Source organism: Schistocerca gregaria, chromosome 2 (genome assembly GCF_023897955.1).
Source record: "Schistocerca gregaria isolate iqSchGreg1 chromosome 2, iqSchGreg1.2, whole genome shotgun sequence".
In the NCBI taxonomy this organism is placed as follows: Eukaryota; Metazoa; Arthropoda; class Insecta; order Orthoptera; family Acrididae; genus Schistocerca; species Schistocerca gregaria.
Window position 1 is genome coordinate 85,264,014 of NC_064921.1, and position 18,572 is coordinate 85,282,585.

Below are 18,572 nucleotides of genomic sequence, written 5' to 3' on the forward strand. Positions count from 1 at the left end.
CAGAATCCCTGTAACTGACCTGCATTCCTAATTACACAGCAAGATTCTTCGGCTTTGGGAGACGGAATGGCATAGTCTCAGCACGCACAACAAACTGCGTGCCATTAAGGAGACTACAAGTATGTGGAAGTCTTCCATGTGGGCCTCTCGCAGAGAGTCTGTGGTTCTGTACCGACCCCACATTGGCCACGCTTGGGTCGCCCACGGCTGTCTCCTGCGCCTTGAAGACCCACTTCAGTGTCGGTGTGGCGCCTGGTTGACAGTGGCCCATATACTGTTAAGCTGTTCTCCTTTGGGTGCTCTTCATCATAATCTTCGTTTACCAGACTCGTCGTTAATTTTAGCTCACATTGCTTTACGTTTTATCTGTGAGTGTGGGTTTTGTCATTCTCTCTAAGTTTTACGTCACGTCATTTGTCCCTTTGTGCCCTCCACAGGATTGTAGCCTGGAGTTTTTAACGTGATGCAGAGTGGCTGGCTTCACCTTTTTATCCCAGCCATGGTAATCTGTTTTCTTGTTTTCATCTCTTCTACCCATTTCTTGCGGATCTCAGTGGTTTTCCTGTCCTCTATCGTTCCTTGTAGTGTTAGTTGCCTTTCTGTCGTTCTTGTGGTTTTTCCTTCCTTTTAGTATTGTGTCCACGTCTCGTTTGCTTTATTCTTTTTCTTGTGGGCTTGTTTTAACAGGAACAAGGGACCGATGACCAAGCAGTTTCGTCCCTCCTCCCCCCTTTTTTAAACCAACCAAACAATCTTGTTGAGGAGCCACTGTTGATAGACCATTGGTTTACCTCGAAGATCAGATGCTCAGCTGTCTATTCGCCCATACACATCTCCGCAGTGTGCCATCTGCGATCCAATAGCCTTGGCTCTGTTTGTATAGCACCAGTTTGCACGCACTCTATACTTTGTACACTTTAACCACGACGGCACGTGAACAGTTTACAGACTTAGCCGTTTCGGAAATGCTTCCATACTTGGCCTGAGAGCCAATGATGATGCGCTTTTGGACGTCAGATGAATCACCCCGTTTTCGCATTTAACAACGACTGCACTGTTTTCCGCGGCTCCCCGACACGCTTTATGTACACTCCACTGCTGGTGATGCCACCTGCAGTCTGTGAGCGGTTGTAGCACACTGGCTTCCAACATAGGCTATGGTCACAGTAATCTGACTAGACCGTGCAATATATACGATATAATACATTTCGCAACTACTGTAGTACAGAAAGAGAAACAAGAATAAACGCAGATTACATTCTTTCATTGCTACAACAACAGAGGCAGCGTAGAGAGGTACTTTCAAATTATGAGCTGTAGCAGCTGTGGAAACTGGTGAAAGAGTGGAAGAAGAGAGAAACAAACTGATAAAAGACACTGAATGAAGATATGGGAAAAGAAAGTGATGTCAATGACTGAGGATTGAAATAGGAAGAAACATAAATGGAAGAGAAGGAGAACATTTGTTTCAGTGTTTGACAGAAGCAAAAGCCGGCGATATGCGTAAATTTTGGGGCAAACGTTACGAGGGCAAAACAATAAACTGGTGCTTGCCGGAGTGGCCGAGCGGTTGTAGGCGCTACAGTCTGGAACCGCGCCACCGCTACGGTCGCAGGCTTGAATCCTGCCTCGAGCATGGACGTGTGTGATGTCCTTAGGTTAGTTAGGTTTAAGTAGTTCTAAGTTCTAGGGGACTGATGACCTCAGAAGTTAAGTCTCATAGTGCTCAGAGCCATTTTTGAATAAACTGGTAGCCAGGATCGCAGGAATTCTTTTTATTCCACGATTACCGGTTTCGGCGAAAATTTAGTTACAGACCTAAGGACACATACAGGTTACAATATCAAGGCACAGAATGGTGATATTAATAGTTGCCTATAACACGCAGGTCTTGCAAAATTGTCGTAACCGTGTCCACGAGAGATGACATTATAAATGTTAAGTGTCTTCATCACAATACAAGCGCAATCTACGTATCCGGCTCTGTTCTTACACTACAGGCCGCGTTGCGAGATGGCACTTGCACAGGAGGCGCCAATGAATGTCACACCTCGCCTCATAACAGGCTCTGCGTATGTGGTAACACATTTCTCTTGAACGCCTATGTGCTACTTAACGACAGTTTTGTAAGGCCTGCATGTTATAGGCAACTATTAATATCACCACTGTTTGCCTTGATGTTGTAACCTGTATGTGTCCAAAGGTATGCAACTAAATTTGTATGTATACATGTTATGTAAGTGGAATCTAAGCCCACTTTTATACTGTTTTCTGTCCTCCATAGGTCCGATGATGGCGGCTTTAGTTTCGCCGAAACCCGTAATCATGGAATAAAAAGAATTCCTGCGACCTTGGCTACCAGTTTATTGTTTTATAAGCAACTAGATGGCTCGCACATGGGCACAATGTGCTCCCAGCGTTATGAGGGTGAGTGGAAGAAGTGCTTTAGCTTGTTCTTAAAAACAAGACGGCTTTTAACTGTGCACAAAGTGCAGGTTAATTTGTTACATACACAGACATCAGCAACAGAGAAGGAGCCTGCGAATTTTTTTTTCCTGTTTTGGCCCTGTTTCGGTAATAGACGAGTGAGATCTGGTGTTCCGATTACGATTAGATGACCGCTACGTAATCCCTGCTGCGAGCTGCTACCGGTGCATGGACACTGAGGAGTCGACGAAGCAGACATAGTGTGTTGTAGTGACGTAACTCGTCTCGCAGCAACCAACGTAACTACTGTGCGTAAGAAGTACTGTCATGGTCGAACAGACGGACGTTGCAAATGTAACGCACACAACCATTCATAGTTCGTTCTCTTCAGGTATTCCCATTTGAGTTCCTGAAGCATCTCCGTAACACTTTGTGTCATCCGAACCTACCGGTAAACAAATCTAGCAGTCCACCTCTGAATTGCTGCGAAGTCTTCCTTCAGTCTGATCTGGTCCAGCAGTTGAGCGGTACTCAAGAATAGGTCGCACCTCCATCCTATGTGTGGCGTCCTTTACAGGCGAACCACTCTTTCCTTATATTCTCCCAATAAACCGAAGTCGACCATTCGCCTTCCCTACCACAATTCTCACATTCTCGTTCCATTTCATATCGCTTTGCAATGTTACGCGCAAATATTTAAACTTGTTGAATGACTCAAGCACGACATTACTACTACTGTATCCGAAAATTACAGGTTTGATCTTCCTACTCACCCACATTAACTTACATCTTTCCACGTTCAGCTCTAGCTGCCATTCAGCACAACTGGAAATATTGTCTAGGTCGTGTTGTATCTTCGTACAGTCACTCAACTTCGACACTTTGCCGTACACCACAGGCTAATCAGAAAACAAAAACAGATTGCTGCGCACCCTGTCCGCCAAATCGTTTATGTGTATAGACAACAAAAACGGTCCTATTACACTTCCCTGTGGCACTCCTAGCGAGACTCTTGCCTCTGAAGAATACTCGCCGTCGAGGACAACATACTGGGTTCCATTACTGAAGACGTTTCCGAGCCGCTCATATATCTGCGAACTTATTCCATATGCTCGAACCTTCGTTAACAGCCTGCGTTGGTTGGTAATTGTCATGTTATGCAGCAGTGCAGTTATCGTTGACAGCAGGGCAGCTACGGTTGAGTCAATGAAGTTCTACGAACATCTTAGAGTGGATTGACAAATCCCCAATTGTAATTGTGTCTTCACAGGCAGAGATAAGTGTGAGTCACATCTCAACGAACGAGGAACGGCGGCGGCAACAAGTTTTTGAAGAGATATGAAGTGCTCGAGGTGAATGGAATAAGGCAAGATTCAGTACTATATGATATTCTGCATGATTCTCACGTAACGACTGGACACAGTGGACGTGATCGAACAATAAAATGCTTAAAGTCAAAGTACCACAATAAAACCTGCAGGGACCTCCATATTTTCAAATGAAATGGTTCAAATAGCTCTAAGCACTATGGGACTTAACATCTGAGGTCCCCTGAACTTAGAACTACTTAAAACTAATTAACCTGAGGACATCACGCACATCCATGCCCGAGACAGGATTCGAACGTGCGACCGTATCAGCAGCGCGGTTCCAGACTGAAGCGCCTAGAAATTCTCGGCCACAGCTGCCGGCTGTCCAGATTTTATCGAAGCTTATGCGTGCTCTGTTTACAAAAAAAAAAAGGCCCGAGAAAGAAATAGTAGTGAAGCCCATGCTTTTAAAAAGAGTTAAATTGAACTCTCATACAATCAGAGCATGATGAGTGATGCTGTCACATGGTACACACCTAGTATCTAATGTATTATTTATATTCGGTAGAAAGTCGGCCATTTACCTGTCCATATAGGTTGAAAAAAGCACGGTGGTCTGTGGGACGTTTTGGTAAACCAGACACGGGTCCCATCCAAGCGCCAAAAGACAACCTTCGTTGTACACTGTCGAGTGTCAGAATGTACCGTCGTCCTCCCGAGGTCTGCGAATAATGGTACATTCTGAGACACGGCAGTGTACAACAAAGATTGTCATTCGGCGCATGGATTGCACCCGTGTCTGGTTTACTAAAATGACCGACAGACCACCGTGCTTTGCGTTAACCAATGTGAGCAGGTAAATGGCAGACTTTTTCCGAATATAAATAATACAGCAGAAACTAGGTGTGTCCCGTGTGACAAAACATCATTCGTGATGCTTTAATTGTGTGAAAAGCAAAACGTACCATTTTTGACTAATATTCCTTCACAGGGTTCGCAGTGGACTACTGTCCCTCATCCTGTCTATGTATGACTGCATATTTCCAATATTTAAGCTCAAAGTTTTAGACGTGACGCGCGGTTAGAGGCGCCATGTCACGGGTTGCGCAACCCTTCCCGCTGCAGGCTCGAGTCCTCCCTTGCGCATGTGTGTGTGGGTTGTTCTCAGCATAAGATAGTTGTACTAGGGACTGATGACCTCAGCAGTTTGGTCCCTTAAAAATTCACACACACACACACACACACACACACACACACACACACACAGCCCGAGCTCCACCGCGAGGCGTATTGCGCGAGGCTGTTTCGCGTTTAGACTGTTCCGGAATACTTTTTGACGCATATCAAAGAGCTTAGCTTCTCTAATTTCGCGATGTGTAAAAGTTGTCACTTGTTGCGGGGGGGCATGAACAAAGAGGAAAGTATCTGCCTCATCAAGCTCTATAAAAACTATTCGCCTTTGTGGGATTTGAAATGACAATTCTATCACATTGGGGCACTAATAGAGGTAAGATGATCAAGAGTTTAAGGTCCTGTCGACAGCGGCGTGAGCAGAGACGGAGCGCAAGCTCACATTAAGAAAGGATTGGAAAGCACATCGGCCGTGCCCTTTTCAAAGGAGTAATCCCGAGATTTACTTGGTGCGACTCAGGGAAATCACGGAAAAGCTAAATCTGGATCGCCAGATGCGGATTTGAACCATCGCTCCCCCGAATACGTGTCCATTATGTTAACTGCTGTACCACCTCTTTTGGTGGCAATAGCTTGTAAGAGAGATTCGAAGACAGAGAACGAAGTGGTTCGGTAAGGAAAGTTATAAGGCAGGAATGTGGTCTCGTCTGTTGTTCACCGTATACCTTAATGTGGCAATCATGGGAAAAAAATGAAACGTTCAGGAGTAGCTCTAAAAATCAGGGTGAAAAATGATATTAACCGTAATATTCTCAGATGACATTGCTATCATTAGTTCAAGAAAGGAGGAACTCTCATGAGCAGACATTGTGAGTTGAGACTGAACGGAAGAAAGACGAAAGTAATGAGAAATAGTAGCACTGAGGTTAGCTATAAAGTTGAAATTTGGGACCACGAGGAAGAAGAAATGATGGAATTTTCCTACGATGGAATCAACATGACCGACGAGGAAGGATTTGTAGAAAGCAGACAAGAAAGGCAAAGACGGGATGCCCTCTAGAAAGAAGTCTACTAGCATCAAACATGGGACCTAAGTTGAGGAATAAATTTACCCGTATGGAAATGTGTCCACCCCCTTAGCTGAGTGGTCAGTGCGTTTGACTGCCACGCAGCAGGTTCAGGTTCCATTCCCGGCCGGGTCGGAAATTTTCCTCAGTCAGGGACTGGGTGTTGTTGTCCTGATCATCATTTCATCGCCATCGACACACAAGTCGCCCTGTGTGGCATCAACTGAAAAGAGTTGCGGCGGCTGAGCTTGCACAGGTGGGGATTTCTGGCCATCAATGCTATACAATCATTTCATCTCATTCCTGAAAATGTACGTTTCGGGTACAGTATTCAATGAAAGTTAATTATAGACAGTGGGAATAGGGATTCAAAGTGTTTGAGGTACGGGACCATAGAAGATTGTTGACAATTAGTTGGAGTAATAAGAAATGAGGATGTTCTCGGCAGAATCTGCTGGGGATGAAAACAGCAGTGGAGGACAGAGATTGGAATATGTCTAACAGATAACTGAAGACAATGGTTGCAAGTGCTCCTCTGAGATGAAGTTGTTTCATCTGGAAATGAATCTGTGGTTGATAACAGCAGACCAGTGAGAAGACTGAAGATTGAAAAGGGACAAAAAAAGACAGGATGCGTGGAAAGAAATGACTGTCATCCCTCCGTACACTGTCTCAGCTATGAAATAAAAAATGGAAATTCAGTTGGGGTTTTGCGGGAGCCTCCAAGCTTCGAGTTTATGGCGTCTTTCTATGGCCCGATACGTCTTGCCTGACTCAGTCTGCCAACACTCACCTAAGCGTCGAGTGCAGTTCTCACAAGGCGAGGAGCAGCGACAACGAGGCATCCATCACAGAGTGGACACTGATGAATATTGCCTGTTTATAGTTCCACGAAATAAAATCACATTTTCGAAACTGTAAAACTGAGCCTTTTTCGAATTATTTTTGTGCCAGTAGTTTTCTCAAATAAAAATAAATTAACTTAATATTGTGCATGGTTACTCAAAACTCATCTGATTCCATTAAACTCTAAGTAGAGAAAATACAAAATGCAAACTGGCAATGGCAAGGACAGCATTTACAAGTGGCTCTCAGCACTATGGGACTTAACATCTTAGGTCATCAGTCCCCTAGAACTTAGAACTACTTAAACCTAACTAACCTAAGGACATCACACACATCCATGCCCGAGGCAGGATTCGAACCTGCGACCGTAGCAGTCGCGCGGCTCCGGACTGAGCGCCTAGAACCGCGAGACCACCGCGGCCGGCACAGCATTTACAAAACAGGGAAATTTGCTATCAAATGTAAATTTAAATGATAGGAATTCTTTACTGAAGATAAATGACTGGAGTGTTACTTTGTACTGAAATTTGTGGAGTGATCCTATGGGACCAAACTGCGTTATACTGATATTTGTGGTGAGTTTCTATGGGACCAAACAGTCTTGAACTGAAATGAAAGATGGGTGATAATGACTTCAGACAGGACTAGTCCGCGAATGTTTGTTTCACGTACATCTTGAAAGCCTTGTCTACGTGCAATAATCGCTCACAGATATCTGATGATGTATAAATCCGAAAACGATTCATACACTCCTGGAAATTGAAATAAGAACACCGTGAATTCATTGTCCCAGGAAGGGGAAACTTTATTGACACATTCCTGGGGTCAGATACATCACATGATCACACTGACAGAACCACAGGCACATAGACACAGACAACAGAGCATGCACAATGTCGGCCCTAGTACAGTGTATATCCACCTTTCGCAGCAATGCAGGCTGATATTCTCCCATGGAGACGATCGTAGAGATGCTGGATGTAGTCCTGTGGAACTGCTTGCCATGCCATTTCCACCTGGCGCCTCAGTTGGACCAGCGTTCGTGCTGGACGTGCAGACCGCGTGAGACGACGCTTCATCCAGTCCCGAACATGCTCAATGGGGGACAGATGGGGAAATCTTGCTGGCCAGGGTATTTGACTTACACCTACTAGAGCACGTTGGGTGGCACGGGATACATGCGGACGTGCATTGTCCTGTTGGAACAGCAAGTTCCCTTGCCGGTCTAGGAATGGTAGGACGATGGGTTCGATGACGGTTTGGATGTACCGTGCACTATTCAGTGTCCCCTCGACGATCACCAGAGGTGTACGGCCAGTGTACGAGATCGCTCCCCACACCACGATGCCGGGTGTTGGCCCTGTGTGCCTCGGTCGTATGCAGTCCTGATTGTGGCGCTCACCTGCACGGCGCCAGACACGCATACGACCATCATTGGCACCAAGGCAGAAGGGACTCTCATCGCTGAAGACGACACGTCACCATTCGTCCCTCCATTCACGCCTGTCGCGACACCACTGGAGGCGGGCTGCACGATGTTGGGGCGTGAGCGGAAGACGGCCTAACGGTGTGCGGGACCGTAACCCAGCTTCATGGAGACGGTTGCGAATGGTCCTCGCCGATACCCCAGGAGCAACAGTGTCCCTAATTTGCTGGGAAGTGGCGGTGCGGTCCCCTACGGCACTGCGTAGGATCCTACGGTCTTGGCGTGCATCCGTGCGTCGCTGCGGTCCGGTCCCAGGTCGACGGGCACGTGCACCTTCCGCCGACCACTGGCGACAACATCGATGTACTGTGGAGACCTCACGCCCCACGTGTTGAGCAATTCGGCGGTACGTCCACCCGGCCTCCCGCATGCCCACTATACGCCCTCGCTCAAAGCCCGTCAACTGCACATACGGTTCACGTCCACGCTGTCGCGGCATGCTACCAGTGTTAAAGACTGCGATGGAGCTCCGTATGCCAAGGGCAAACTGGCTGACACTGACGGCGGCGGTGCACAAATGCTGCGCAGCTAGCGCCATTCGATGGCCAACACCGCGGTTCCTGGTGTGTCCGCTGTGCCGTGCGTGTGATCATTGCTTGTACAGCCCTCTCGCAGTGTCCGGAGCAAGTATGGTGGGTCTGACACACCGGTGTCAATGTGTTCTTTTTTCCATTTCCAGGAGTGTATGAGCATTGAAGTCATCCCTTGCCTCATGTTTGAGTCTTACCACTGCTAATCACTCAGTCTGCATGGAGAAATGCTAATTATTATAATCATGGTCGCCTGTCTCCTGCATGACTTTATGTCACATTAATATTACTGAAATTAAAAGTGTCTCGAAAAATCTGCGGATGTCTGAGACCGATATCTTGAAACTGTCAGTGACGATAACAGGTAGAAGTTGTCGAGATTCTATAATCCCGAGCTGAATGAACTGTCTGCATACATGATTACGTTTTTTACCGAACCCTCAATGCACGAGACCTACTCGTAGCCGGCCAGTGTTATTTCACTTTTGTCTCGTGTGATACTGGTTAACCGAAAGAATCTTTTTATGTCTCACCCGCGTGGTCTCCCGCATGCTTCTTGATAAACCTGAATTTTTACAACACTGGTACGATTGTCTCATACGCAATCCAGGTATGATCTGATGTTCGTCTGTATCGACCTCTTTAATGTTAATAAAGTATATCTACCGGGTTGGGGCAAATTAAAGTGGCCCAGAGAACAGAGTTCCAGCACACAAAAAAATACAGCAGAGGAAATTAAACACAGTATAAACCTGACTGCAGCAGATGTTGAAAGTGACCACCATTCACGATCTTGGCCCTTTTGGGCCGTGGTCAAGAATTGCTGAAGGCGGACCGAAGGTGGACAGCTAGAATTGCTGCAGTCTTATCCGAAATGTTCTGCGACAGTTCTTGAAGACTATGAGGGTGGTTGCGGTGCACTTTAGACTTGAGGGCTCCCCATACAAAGTGATAGCACAGTGACAGAATGGGTGACCTGCGTGGCCAGTCAGGAGCACGACCAGACTGACCTCTGCTGACCACCGTGTCAGGCATGAAGACTGTGTAGATGTGCTCCAAGGTTAGCCGGCTGTTGCTCCACGCTGTTATAACTAACTCTAGGGCTTATCCTCCCCCTTTAATACTGTCATTTGTTTTATTTTCCCCACCCTGTAGCATCCTTGTTAGTTCCTGTCATTTCTTGCAGAGCCTCAAGATCGGATTTACATCGTGAAACACGGACCGCGTGGACGACTTTATCCAAATAAAGGACTTTCAAGTACAACTGTTACGGATACATTCACGACGAAAAACTAACGTAAATCTGTCTTTCTACAGTTTTCGCATGATCATGCGGACGATCTCAATCACGTGAAGATCAAAACATGAAAAACTAAACTGCACCAGAGTGAGAGATCTCCTTTCCTTACTTCCTTCTTTCCATGTGTGCCGCACAACAGGAGCTGGCAGTCAAGGACGCCCCAGGGAAGCTGCACGCGATTGCCGGGGATTTGAGAGACGAGGCCAGCATCCTGGACGCCTTCAAGTGGGTCAAGGACAACCTGGGTGGCGTCGACATCCTCATCAATAACGCTGGTGTAGCTGGTACATTCCCATTTACTAGCCTCATAGGTAAGGGATACACTTTGCATTATCTTAAGCGATTTTAAGAGCATTTCAAAATACCAAATAGTTTAAAAACTGTAGAATGTTATTTACTCCCCATGTATATTGTATATTCACACACACATTATATATATATATATATATATATATATATATATATATATATATGGGGTGAGTCACCTAACATTACCGCTGGATATATTTCGTAAACCGCATCAAATACTGACGAATCGACTGCACAGACCGAATGTGAGGAGAGGGACTAGTGTAATTGGTTAATACAAACCATAAAAAAAATGCCGGAAGTATGTTTTTTTAACACAAACCTACTTTTTTTTAATGTAACCCCGTTAGTTTCGTTAGGACATCTGAACATATAAACAAATAAACAAATACGTAATCAGTGTCGTTTGTTGCATTGTAAAATGTTAATTACATCCGGAGATATTGTAACCTAAAGTTGACGCTTGAGTACCACTCCTCCGCTGTTCGATCTGTTCGATCGTGTGTATCGGAGAGCACCGAATTACGTAAGGATCCAAAGGGAACGGTGATGGACCTTAGGTAGAGAAGAGGCTGGAACAGCACATTACGTCCACGTGCTAACACCTTTTTATTGGTCTTTTTCACTGACGCACATGTACATTACCATAAGGGGTGAGGTCCACGTACACACGTGGTTGCCGTTTTGAATTACGGAGTGGAATAGAGTGTGTCCCGACATGTCAGGCCAATAGAAGTTCAATGTGGCGGCCATCATTTGCTGCACACAATTGCAATCTCTGGCGTAATGAATGTCGTACACGCCGCAGTTGGTCTGCTGTAATGTCGCCGCAGGCTGCCACAATACGTTGTTTCATATCCTCTGGGGTTGTAGGCACATCATTGTACTCATTCTCCTTTAACATACCCCACAGAAAGAAGTCCAGAGGTGTAAGATCAGGAGAACGGGCTGGCCAATTTATGCGTCCTCCACGTCCTATGAAACGCCCGTCGAACATCCTGTCAAGGGTAAGCCTAGTGTTAATTGCGGAATGAGCAGGTGCACCTTCATGCTGATACCACATACGTCGACGCGTTTCCAGTGGGACATTTTCGAGCAACGTTGGCAGATCATTCTGTAGAAACGCGATGTATGTTGCAGCTGTTTGGGCCCCTGCAATAAAGTGAGGACCAATGAGGTGGTCGCCAATGATTCCGCACCATACATTTACGGTCCACGGTCGCTGTCGCTTTACCAGGCTGAGGCAGCGAGGATTGTCCACGGACCAGTAATGCATGTTCCGTAGATTCTCTGTCCCGCTTCATAGGTAAACAGGTAGAACTGCAACGCATTCTCTGTTAATGCCCATTGCCAGAATTGCACTCGATGATTAAAGTCATCACCATGTAATTGCTGATGTAGCGACACATGAAACGGGTGAAAGAGATGACGATGCAGTATGGGCATGACACTACTTTCACTCAGTCCACGGGCTCTCGCAATGTCCCGTGTACTCATGTGTGGGTTCATGGCAACAGCAGCTAACACACCAAATGCACCCGCTTCTCCTGTGATGGGCCTGTTACGGACCCGTTTGCGTGCTACGACCATACCTGTTACATACAGTTGCCGGTAGATGTTTTGCAATGTACGGCACGTTGGATGCTCTCTCTCTGGGTACCGTTCTGTATACACCCTGCAGGCTTCAGCTGCATTTCGTCGACTCTCGCCATAGATGAGTATCATATCCGCCTTTTCAGAGTTCGAATACACCATGGTCACAGCTCCTACAACACTACGCTATTACAGACGTCTGGTAACACGGTGTACTACAGTTGGTCTGCGTGCGGAGACGAATGCAGAATAACAATAGCAGCAAGCGCTACACGCAGACACTGCGACAGCTAGACCAAACCACAACAGTGCTCTACAGCCACAATCGTAAACACGGTCGTCATCGTAAACATGTCCCTGCAGATGCTGCTCGCCGACCGTGGCCCGTGTTTGTTACAACACGCAACTGAACGTCGGAGGTTTCAAGCCTCAACTTTAGGTTACAATATCTACGGATATAATTAACATTTTACAATGCAACAAACGGCACTGATTACGTATTTGTTTATATGTTCAGATGTGCTAACAAAACTAACGTGGTTCCATTTAACGTAGGTTTGTGTTAGAAAACATACTTCCGTGCATTTTTGTATGGTTTGTATTAAACAATTACACTAGCCCCTCTCCTCACGTTCGGTCTGTGGAATCGGTTCGTCAGTATTTGATGTGGTTTACGACATATATATCCAGCGGTAACGTTAGGTGACTCACCCTGTACATATAGGGTATTACAAAAATGTACGGCCAAACTTTCCGGAAACATTCCTCCCACACAAAGAAAGAAAATATGTTATGTGGACATGTGTCCAGAAACGCTTACTTTCCATGTTAGAGCTCATTTTATTACTTCTCTTCAAATTACATTAATCATGGAATGGAAACACACAGCAACAGAACGTACTAGCGTGACTTCAAACACTTTTTTACAGGAAATGTTCAAATTGTCCTCCGTTAGCAAGTATACATGCATCCACCCTCCGTCGCATGTAATCCCTGATGCGCTGATGCAGCCCTGGAGAATGGCTTATTATATCACAGCCGTCCACAATACGAGCACGAAGAGTCTCTACATTTGGTACCGGGGTTGCGTAGACAAGAGCTTTCAAATGCCCCCATAAATGATAGTCAAGAGGGTTGAGGTCAGGAGAGCGTGGAGGCCATGGAATTGGTCCGCCTCTACCAATCCATCGGTCACCGAATCTGTTGTTGAGAAGCGTACGAACACTTCGACAGAGATGTGCGGGAGCTCCATCGCGCATGAACCACATGTTGTGTCGTACTTGTAAAGGCACATGTTCTAGCAGCACAGGTAGAGTATCCTGTATGAAATCATGATAACGTGCTCCATTGAGCGTAGGTGGAAGAACATGGGGCCCAATTCGCGAGTCATAGGCTGGAATGTTCCGTGCTCCCAAAGACGTCGATCAATTACTTCGAACGTCTTCCTGTCGGGACACCTTCGTTCTGGAATCTATCTAGATACAAACGTACCGCGCCACGGCTATTGCCCCGTGCTAATCCATACATCAAATGGGCATCTGCCAACTCCGCATTTGTAAACATTGCACTGACTGCAAAACCACGTTCGTGATGAACGCTAACCTGTTGATGCTACGTATGATGTGCTTGATGCTACGAGGTGCATTCAAATTCTAAGATCTCCGATTTTTTTTCTAATTAACTACTAACCCGAAATCGATTAAACTGGCGTTATTTCTCAACGTAATCGCCCTGCAGACGTACACATTTTTCGCAACGCTGACGCCATGATTCCATGGCAGCGGCGAAGGCTTGTTTTGACCACTGGAAAATCGCTGAGGCAATAGCAGCACGGCTGGTGAATGTGCGGCCACGGAGAGTGTCTTTCATTGTTGGAAAAAGCCAAAAGTCACTAGGAGCCAGGTCAGGTGAGTAGGGAGCATGAGGAAACACTTCAATGTTGTTATCACGAAGAAACTGTTGCGTAACATTAGCTCGATGTGCGGGTGCGTTGTCTTGGTGAAGCAGCACACGCGCAGCCCTTCCCGGACGTTTTTGTTGCAGTGCAGGAAGGAATTTGTTCTTCAAAACACTTTCGTAGGATGCACCTGTTACCGTAGTGTCCTTTGGAACGCAATAGGTAAGGATTAGGCCCTCGCTGTGCCAGAACATGGACACCATTTTTTCAGCACTGGCGGTTACCCGAAATTTTTTTGGTGACGGTGAATCAGTGTGCTTCCATTGAGCTGACTGGCGCTTTGTTTCTGGATTGAAAAATGGCATCCACGTCTCATCCATTGTCACAACCGACGAAAAGGAAGTCCCATTCGTGATGTCGTTGCTCGTCACCATTGCTTGGCAACATGCCACACGGGCAGCCATGTGGTCGTCCGTCAGCATTCGTGGCACCCACCTGGATGACACTTTTCGCATTTTCAGGTCGTCATGCAGGATTGTGGGCACAGAACCCACAGAAATGCCAACTCTGGAGGCAATCTGTTCAACAGTCATTCGGCGATCCCCCAAAACAATTCTCTCCACTTTCCCGATCATGTCGTCAGACCGGCTTGTGCGAGCCTGAGGTTGTTTCAGTTTGTTGTCACACGATTTTCTGCCTTCATTAAATTGTCGCACACACGAACGCACTTTCGACACATCCATAACTCCATCACCACATGTCTCCTTCCACTGTCGATGAATTTCAATTGGTTTCACACCACGCAAATTCAGAAAACGAATGACTGCAAGCTGTTCAAGTAAGGAAATCGTCGCTATTTTAAGTATTTAAAACAGTTCTCATTCTCGCCGGTGGCGGTAAAATTCCATCTGCCGTACGGTGCTGCCATCTCTGGGACGTATTGACAATGAACGCGGCCTCATTTTAAAACAATGCGCATGTTTCTATCTCTTTGCAGTCCAGATAGAAAACATCGGAGGCCTTAGAACTTGAATGCACCTTCTAGTACTGTAGAGCAATGATTCGCATGTCAACACAAGAACCGAAGTCAACATTACCTTCCCTCAATTGGGCCAAATGGCGCTGAATCGAGGAAGTACAGTACATACTGACGAAACTAAAATGAGCTCTAACATGGAAATTAAGCGTTTCCGGCCACATGTCCACATAACATCTTTTATTTATTTGTATGAAAGGAATGTTTCTTGAAAGTTTGGCCGTACCTTTTTGTAACACCCTGTATATATACAGGGTGGTCAGAAAATGTCTGAAACGCTTGTCGTGATGTTGTAGAGCAGGTTGTACTGAGACATAAATGTTGAGAAAAAATGCGATACGTTGCGACGTTTTCCGAGTTATTTAGCATAGAATTTAGCCAATCGGGGCGTCGCGCGCTCACATTCACGCGGCCTGCCAGGGGCGGTGTTGCCCAAAGAGTGCTTTGTCTCGTTAGATGGAACTTGAATTTACGAGCGCGACGATCTGATTGGCTCACTTCAATGCTAAATAGGTCGGAAACGGCGCAACGTATCGCATTTTTTTTTTCTTAACATTTATGCTCAGTACAATCTGCCCTACAACATCACGACAAGCGTTTGAGACATTTTCTGACCACCCTATATAGATGTGGAGGTATTCATGTTGAGAACATATTTTGACTTACACCAAACACACATGTATTTAATATGTGTGTTTGGTAATAGTCAAAATATGTTCTCAAAATGAATAACTTCACACCTAAATTGCTCTCAAGCACATTTTTAGAAGGGACAAAGATAATACGTCACATTACATATGCACTATATTAGAAAAATGTAATCTATGATATTAATAGCAGCTATTGCTATCTCATTCCAAATGACTCAGGCCTACTAGAAGTTGTATACAATAAAAACTTTCGACGCACGTTGCAATATGTATCAACTGGCTCCCTAAATTTTATATATTCTATTTCCTACAGTCAACAGTTAAATAACACCAACATCTAATAAAAATATGTGATGTGAAAACACACACTTGCACACGCAACACAGCCAAAAGACAAACAAACTGAGCTAACACCCTGTTAGGAAGGAAGAAGGTTTTTGACGTTTTCATTGCAGTGTGGCACTTAAACTGCATATCTTTAACCAAAGATGATGACAGAGTTGAAACGCCGCCAAGGACGATGGTGCAACTAGGTAGAGTCGATATCTAGAAAATAAACTCTTTGATAAAATTATTTATCATTTATCGAGCACACACACACAAACACACACACACACACACACACACACACACACACACACATACACACACACACAAGTATGTATTACTTATGTGCTGAAGTAATATGCAAGTATAATCACAGAGCTGAACAAAAATTCGATCAAAAAATATGTTAGTTTTTATTTGTTTATATATAACAGGCTCCATTGAAATATTTGTAATGCAATAAGTACATTCTAGTATTTATATATATATATATATATATATATACTAGAATGCATTTGTAATGCAATAAGTACATTCTAGTATATATATATATATATATATATATATATATATATATATATATATATATATATATATATATATATTTCGCACTTTGGAAGCACAACGGACCTTCAAATTGAAAATTTCTACATCTAAACTGTCTGTACTACTTATTAAATCTCACACGGCTTGCGTGCTTACCGTAACATGAAAGTACAATTACAGATCTCTATGCAAATTCGAGGAAAATAGAATTGTATAACTTCTCAAAATATGTAAGGTTTGGGACACCTTTCAAGCGCTTTGGACCCTCAAATTAAATATTTCCACAAGTAAATTGTTTGTATTGCGTATTAAAATACACGCAGCTCGCTTATTGGCACTATTTCAATAAATTTTAGTTTAGTAGACGACTTTAGTTCTATCTTTGTACCACACATTAAATTAATCTAAGTAAATGAAAACTGGTTGCAAAATGAGCACTACTAAAGCTCTAGCTCACAGTTTAAAGTGCACCATGGATTATCAGCGTTACTTCGCTCCCAGTTCAAAATTCATAAACCTAATCATCCAATACGTCTAATCTCCAACAGCATGAATAGCACACATCACTACACCCTGTGTAGTGAGCTATGGGATAGAGACGCGGACTCATCGTAGAGCCCATCCGGAGACGAGTAGGCACGGATCTGGTGCACTTCTCAGTAACCGATCCGGGCCCAGAGTTTGTGTTGGTTCAAGGACGACCCTCGCCCTGTACCACAGAGTCACAGGGACGACGGCTTCTTTATGTACGTCTCATGCTGAGTACTTATGTAGAGCGTTATCACCAGCACGATCATCGCAGCACAACACGTGGTCCGCAATTGTTCAGATCATTGTTGCTGTCTCACCCAGTCCAGCATTGTATGTGTGACTCAGTCCAAGTCAGGCCAACAGTCACGTAATCGTTGGAACAAAACTTAGTAATTTTAGGACGTCAGTTGGCTCTAAAGGGCGTATTCCCATGTGCGCCGAGGAAACGCTGAAATCCAGCAGGTTTACTTGCTATAATTCACATAAGGCACATTTTATAATATCAGTTGAACTTCTTTTACAGTCAGACGTCGTTAATGTGTGTTTTTTAGTTGATTAAATTAATTTATCCATTTAAAACTTGTTTCTGTTAACACCTTCCACTAACATGAAATTTAATACTATACATTTCTCCACTTAGCGTCCACAGCAAGGCCATAAATTCTTATATTAGTTACTTCGTTGTGGATAATAATTTGAATTCAGATCTTAGAGATGTGTTCAGCTTTTGATCACCTTCCCATGTTAGGATAAATATTTGAAACCTGCGCAGGGTTATGCAAGCCTTCAGCTGGACCCAGGTGACTGTCCACCAGGTTAGCTATTTAGTAACACAGATTGCATTAATGCTTATGGAAGAAATGTAGTGGAATTTCTCTTCGTGCTTGTGACCAGATACCAAGACTGAAAACTGGAAGAGCATCCTGGACGTAAACGTGTTGGGTCTGAGCATCTGCACCAGGGAGGCCGTGCAGGACATGCTAAGGAGAGGTGTCGACGACGGCTTCATCATCCACATCTGCAGGTGGGCTTCTGACACGTCCTATGTCGGCATTGTATTCTTAGTTTTATTCATTTACGTATTTTTATTATTTCTGAAGGTAACGGTCTAGCTTACATAGTTTTGGGACAGCTATGCGATCGCGAGAAGAATGTCGGAGGGAGTTTCTTGAATCTAGTGAGCAGCTGTTGCAAAAGACATAATATTGCAACAGCAATCATTGTCAGTGCTAAAAGGTTTCCTCACGGACACTGGTCACGTAAAGCCCCTGCATACAAGCTCGCAAATACTGAGTAAACTGTTCATATGCAAAAAAGTGTTAACTGAGTGGCGCACAAAAGCCCCCAGAAAGACAAGAGAACTGAGCTGGCTGAAATGCCCCTAACTGGTTTGTTTTTTGAAACTTCCTGGCAGATTAAAACTGTGTGCCGGACCGAGACTCGAACTCGGGACATTTACCTTTCGCGGTCAATTGCTCTACCGACTGAGCTACCCAAGCACGACTCACGCCTCGTCCTCACAGCTTTAATTCCGCCAGTACCTCGTCACCTACTTTCCAAACTTCACAGAAGCTCTCCTGCGAACC

General features: G+C 44.9%; 1 protein-coding gene across 3 annotated transcripts in view; it reads left to right on the forward strand.

The window, feature by feature from the left end:
* Positions 1–18,572, forward strand: part of LOC126336364 (dehydrogenase/reductase SDR family member 11-like) — a 477,124-nt gene that overhangs the window by 61,288 nt on the left and 397,264 nt on the right. The window contains exons 2-3 of one of the 3 annotated variants that reach the window (XM_049999962.1): positions 10,237–10,408; positions 17,881–18,010. The exons of the other annotated variants lie outside the window; for them this stretch is intronic. Coding sequence (XP_049855919.1) covers positions 10,237–10,408; positions 17,881–18,010 — 302 coding nt within the window. The remainder of the gene's footprint in view (positions 1–10,236; positions 10,409–17,880; positions 18,011–18,572) is intronic. 3 annotated transcript variants of the gene reach the window in all.